We start from the raw sequence: 5,627 nt of genomic DNA on the forward strand, positions 1-5,627 counted from the left end.
TACTCACAACTCTGCTGATTAGGCCTAAGGTCGAAGCAGCACCCCCCCCCCCCCCCGGATACTGATAAGCAATCACACCCACCGCAATAAACTTGCGTACAGCAGCCAAAAAGACCAAAACTCCCTATGACTCGCTCTATCCATATCACTCAGTAAACGGTCCCCACCACGCCACTTGCACGAACATACTAGCACACATACGCACGCATACACACGCGGACACGCACATGCATACACACAAACATACAAAAACACACACACAAACACACACAAACACAAACACACACACACAAACACACACACACACACAATGCCACCGCAATGCTGAAGACAACGGTGAGAATACAGATTGGAAACCGTATCCTGTGTTCAGAAACAAAACACGCTATTAGCAGCCACATGTAACGGTATTAGTTCCACATAATGATACTACTAATAGAATAGAATAGACTGGCGAAGGAACAAGAAGAAGAAGGAGCAGTGTAAATCATGAAAGGCTGTACGCGGTGAGGGGCACCGCGGAAGAGAGTGTCATTTTAACAAAGCGGCAGAACTCTAGATGTCTGATAGAGGGGCGTGGTGGCATTGCATAAGTGATCATAATAATTGAACAAGGGAACTCAATACAGTACGTTGTTCAGTCATGAAATAACAGAACATTGTGTCCTTCTCCTTTTTCACCATAGTTGTGCGGAGACTCTGAATTTTTTTGGCAATAAATCGAAATTGTTAACGCAGCGACGCTTGCGAGTTTTGGTAGCCGGGGCTGGGCGTTCAGATGTGAACTTGACCATGAAGCGTGGTTTGTTGTTTAGCACGGAGCCGACAGCAGCATCAGATTCGCGCCGCTCCTCCAGATCGCGGACTTCCTGCACATCAGCGGCAGTGAAGACGTTGGGCACAACGGAGTGCAGAACCAGAGCATGTGCCACTAGCCTCTCGGTGCTGGACGGAGCGGTCACGGTGTACGTGGTTCTCTCCATCTCCTTGCCAGCCGCATCCGTGTACATTGTCTTCTCGCGCGTCGACTTCAGTCCGATCTTCCTGAGTTCGGTCCTGGCTTCCGCCACCTGGTTTTCGCTGAGCTCGGCCGCCTCGTCATCGTTGATGTCGATCGTCGTGCGAATCTCCTCCGTCACTGCAACAGCATTTTAAACCGGGCAAAATAACAATAGCGTAAGACCAGAAGGCGTGCATTTCGATGACTGTGCCGCAATGGGGCGACCAGCATACAGCATTCAGCATACAGCGTATTGTAATAGTGTTAGATGGGTATACAATGTTGTTTGGTTGACAGCATGCTACAAGGCGGAGGACGCATTGTGTTTGAAAACAGTGCTCCTTACTACAACCTCCACGGTTGCCAGAGCACCGGCTTAGCGCCACACCATTTGAACCGCAACTGGGGGGGGGGGGGGGGGTAAACCCTGGTTCTGATCGGCTATCATGCTAGTCTGCCCTCTAGCCCGTCTAGGCACTGGCAAAACCAGCTACAGCCTACAGGTGCTTGACTGCATGTAGACTTGTACTTTGTAGTACAGGCGTTCATTTATGCCGTCTACTTCAATGCCAATGGTCATGTCTGGGCACTCGTTTCCACTCAGATTGTTTTGCAGTGCACATACAATGTTATTATGTACCTAAGGGCAGAGGAGAAGCAAAACAAAAGCAAAACAATTCCTGACTCACCCTTGCCAAATGATACCGGCAGTGTAGCGACCATAGCGACCAAGGTCACAGCAAGAAGGAGTCGCGTCATGGCTTCCATGGTGATTGATCGATGGGACCAGGACTCTCCAACCAAGCCAAGATTCGAGTAGGTGTTGCTAACAAGCTAGAGCCAGCGCGTGAGCAAGAAACGTTGTAAAAGGAGAGAAGAAAGTGAGAAGTGAGGAGAATTCGCTGGGAAATCAGATTATATACTCGTGGAGCCTACTACTCGTCTGGGTGACCGGGCACCAGTTACGCAGGTCTCTAGCCCGGCGGATAACTACATTGTGGATACAGCAGCTAGTGTGCGGGATGCGGTGCGGGCATTGTCCGGTTGTGGAATGGAAGTGCACAGTGTGTTTCCGACTCCTTAGCTGTCATCAGGGAGCTGTACTCGAACCAGTAGGTTTGGGACAATTGGGTACGACTCCCTGGCTGTCGCTGTCACGTGCGGTATTCCTTGGCCATGGTTGACCGTACATAGATTTCAATTTTGGTATGTTCCGGTCGCTATGCTGGTCACATCATATGACATGACATTTGTCAACAGGCTGAACACTGTTGATGACAGGCGGCATGGCTGCTGCTGTACTATTACTAAGACAAAACCAGGGGCAGGGAGTCGTCAAATCCAATAAACTACCGGTATTTGACGTCTCCCTGGGCCTGGCTTCATTGGACAAGACAACCAATGCATGCGCCATGGCCACGGGGCAGCATGAAGGCGAACGAACTCGAGGCCTAGGGCCTATAGGGGCAAGGGCATGTCAGTGACCATGTCCATGCCACGGTTATATCTTGGCTGTTGCAGTGTTGGTCAATGCAGCACACTAAGTTAGTTACTGTCGAGTACGACAGAGGTACATTTATTTTGACCACAGAGGAACAGATTACAAGTATTCAGTACGGTCATCACGGAAACTGGTCACCAAACCGGTACAAAGGCACTGTGAGATACAATGTACTGTAGATCTATTTACATGTACATGAACGTGGTGCATTGCGTGCATGCATGTCCAGTTTAGGACACAGCCACTTTCCTGCTGACTTGACTGTTTACTGTCTGCATCACAATCAGTGCTTGCTCCCTCAGATGGTGAGCCAAGGAAAATATTAAATGGAAGCAAGGAAAACGGTGGAGCACAAAGTTCTGCCTTAGAGTCCACCAACTAAACCAAGTTTTGAACAGTCAGACGTGCACAAGGTAGCACCGTACTGACAAGGAGTACTGAGACATTCCACGGCAAGGAAATGGGTTTGAGCACTGCTTGATAGCGCTAACCAACGGCCTTCCAACTTGGAAGGTTCATGGATATTAGTGATAATTCCAAAGAGGGGAGGGCAGTGCTCAAGATCACTTCCTTGCAATGCTGTGGAATGTCTCAGTGCTCCTTGTCAGTCTGGTGCTACCTTGTGCACGTCTGACTGTTCAAAACCTGGTTTAGTTGGTGGACTCTAACGCATAACTTGTGCCCCACCGTTTTCCTTGTTTCCACATAATATTACTGTTGTTCATTGCACATGAACATGAGTTGGTGCTGCGTACTTACTAACGACGATGGAATTTTCTCGCAACTGCTACAATTTTTACCAGGTCTCGAAGAGTCAGATGTGCGCACGGTACATGGTACATGTAGCACCATACATACTGACAAGGAGTAGATCTACTGAGCCATTCTACGGCAAGGAAGTGAGCTTGAGCACTGCTCGATAGCGCTAACCATGCTAACCAACCAGGCGCGTACACAGGGTTCCCGTTGCCCGGACCCCCCCCCCCCCAATATTCCAAACGAGGAATGTTTTGGGCATTTTTTTTATTATGGCGCGCGATCAATCTGGCAAGAATGCAAAACTTCAACAGATCGTAACTCAGTCAAACCTCGCTCGAATCCAACGATACAAATATCCAGGTGGAATAGAAAACTCTCAGCTGTCAGTAGAAACAATTCGCAAAGCGCTGCGAGTAATTTTCTTGACTCGGATACATCATACATCATTCGTAACGGTTGGGCCGCGATTTTTAGACTTTTCGTCACGCTAGGTTGCTCAAATTTGCAGGGGTTTCACTTGTGATATTCTCAAGATTACATAGGAAAAAGTCGAAACTGTGCGATCGAGAAAAACGTGATCGCTGGAGCAGGATGCGTTTACGTTTGGGTGTATCCAGCGCTACAGTAGTAGAGTGCAGCCCAAAGGCTTTGGGCTGCACTCTACTACTGTAGCGCTGGATACATGTACATGACATTGTACATGACTTTGTAGTACTGTAGTTTGCACAGTGTCCTGGCATGGCTATCATGGTCGACCTTTATTCTTTTTATTCTTATTATTATTTTTGAAAGGATTGGGAGAACTTCAAATACAAGGATCAGTTGGGGAAGTGAACTGCCTGAAAAGAGAAAATATCGCCATGGTGGGTCTGGCGAATTTTTCTCTTTTCAGGCAGTTCACTTCCCCAGCTGATCCTTGTATTTGAAGTTCTCCCAATCCTTTCAAAAATTAATCACTTTCTTTCACTTCTGGTAAGGTCCAGAAACTGACCGTGGTTGATCCCCTGGGGGAGGGAGAAAGACCCAAGTGCCATCAGTATGTGTGGCACGTGTTGTGAGCTGCCTTTGGAGTGAAAAACTTGTCAGCGCCTTCTAGGTTCAGCCTGGTCCCATAGCTCAGTGGTTAGAGCATTGCTCATGACAAGCAGGGTCCCAGGTTCGAGTCCTGGTGGGTCTGGCGATTTTTTCTCTTTTCAGGCAGTTCACTTCCCCAACTGATCCTTATTCCCGTAGCTATGCAGAAGACGTTACTTCAGTAACGTCTGGCGCTAGCCAGGGTCCACACAGCTTTAATTCCCGTAGCTAAGCAGAAGACGTTACTTCAGTAACGTCTGGCGCTAGCCAGGGTCCACACAGCTATAATTCCCGTAGCTATGCAGAAGACGTTACTTCAGTAACGTCTGGCGCTAGCCAGGGTCCACACAGCTTTAATTCCCGTAGCTATGCAGAAGACGTTACTTCAGTAACGTCTGGCGCTAGCCAGGGTCCACACAGCTTTAATTCCCGTAGCTATGCAGAAGACGTTACTTCAGTAACGTCTGGCGCTAGCCAGGGTCCACACAGCTTTAATTTGGTGTTTGTTTGTTTGTTTGTTTGTTTGTTTGTTTGTGTCACGCCTGGCGCTATCCCGTATCTGTCTCGTACCGTATCGCACAGCTGGCCATTTGCTGGCTCCCGTATCTGTCCCGTACCGTACCGTACCATCAAACACAGCTGGCTACAAACAGCTGGCCACAATATTATGTACATGTATACGACTCCCTGTGTGTTGCATATGTGCTTGAAGGGGACGGTTGCACCTTTTGTAGCTCCGTTTTATCTGAGTTTTCAGTCGTTCCTCTTACTAGTCTTGCCAAGGGGGTGGCTCTGGGTCCACCAGAGTTGCCCCTGGCGTATTTCTGAATTTGCTGGGGCGAGGGTTTCGCGACGCGGTCGCCAAGGCAGTGTCTTTTCAGTCACGACCGTTGTCGTCCTCGTCTCTCCATTCGCGGTGGTGTAGCTGACCCCCGAATGGTTTCAAACTGCGAAGCTCGGAGGAGTACAGTGGTGGCAGAGGCATGAGCTGTGAGTGGACACGGTTGCTGGAGATGGATGGTGATGCAGGGAGAAGAGTTACGCTGCCTGACGCCGCGTGGGAAATTGTTTGAAACTGCAATTTCAGTTCGAGCGCGGTGGACTTCTAGACGATGTGTCCTCATGGCTGTTTTTCAACGCTTGGCCTATCGCTGATATCCCTGCGTGGGATGTTCTTCCATTGGAGTCCAGGTGGGACTTCGGGTGCCCACACTCCATCACCTGGTTGATTGTTTCGGAACTGCAAAAATAATTATTGTTTCCTATTTTGTGCGCATCTCTTGTCATCTCTCT

At 48.9% G+C, this 5,627-nt stretch overlaps 1 protein-coding gene across 1 annotated transcript; it reads right to left on the minus strand.

The window, feature by feature from the left end:
* Positions 1-343: 343 nt before the first annotated feature.
* Positions 344-1,850, minus strand: LOC135804489 (uncharacterized). Its single transcript, XM_065318371.1, has 2 exons — positions 1,690-1,850; positions 344-1,138 (listed from the first exon to the last, which is right to left on the minus strand). The coding sequence occupies exons 1-2, from the start codon at positions 1,766-1,768 to the stop codon at positions 678-680; spliced, it is 540 nt and encodes a 179-aa protein (XP_065174443.1). The 5' UTR covers positions 1,769-1,850; the 3' UTR covers positions 344-677.
* Positions 1,851-5,627: the final 3,777 nt, after the last annotated feature.

Source organism: Sycon ciliatum, chromosome 1 (assembly GCF_964019385.1).
Source record: "Sycon ciliatum chromosome 1, ocSycCili1.1, whole genome shotgun sequence".
NCBI lineage: Eukaryota > Metazoa > Porifera > Calcarea > Leucosolenida > Sycettidae > Sycon > Sycon ciliatum.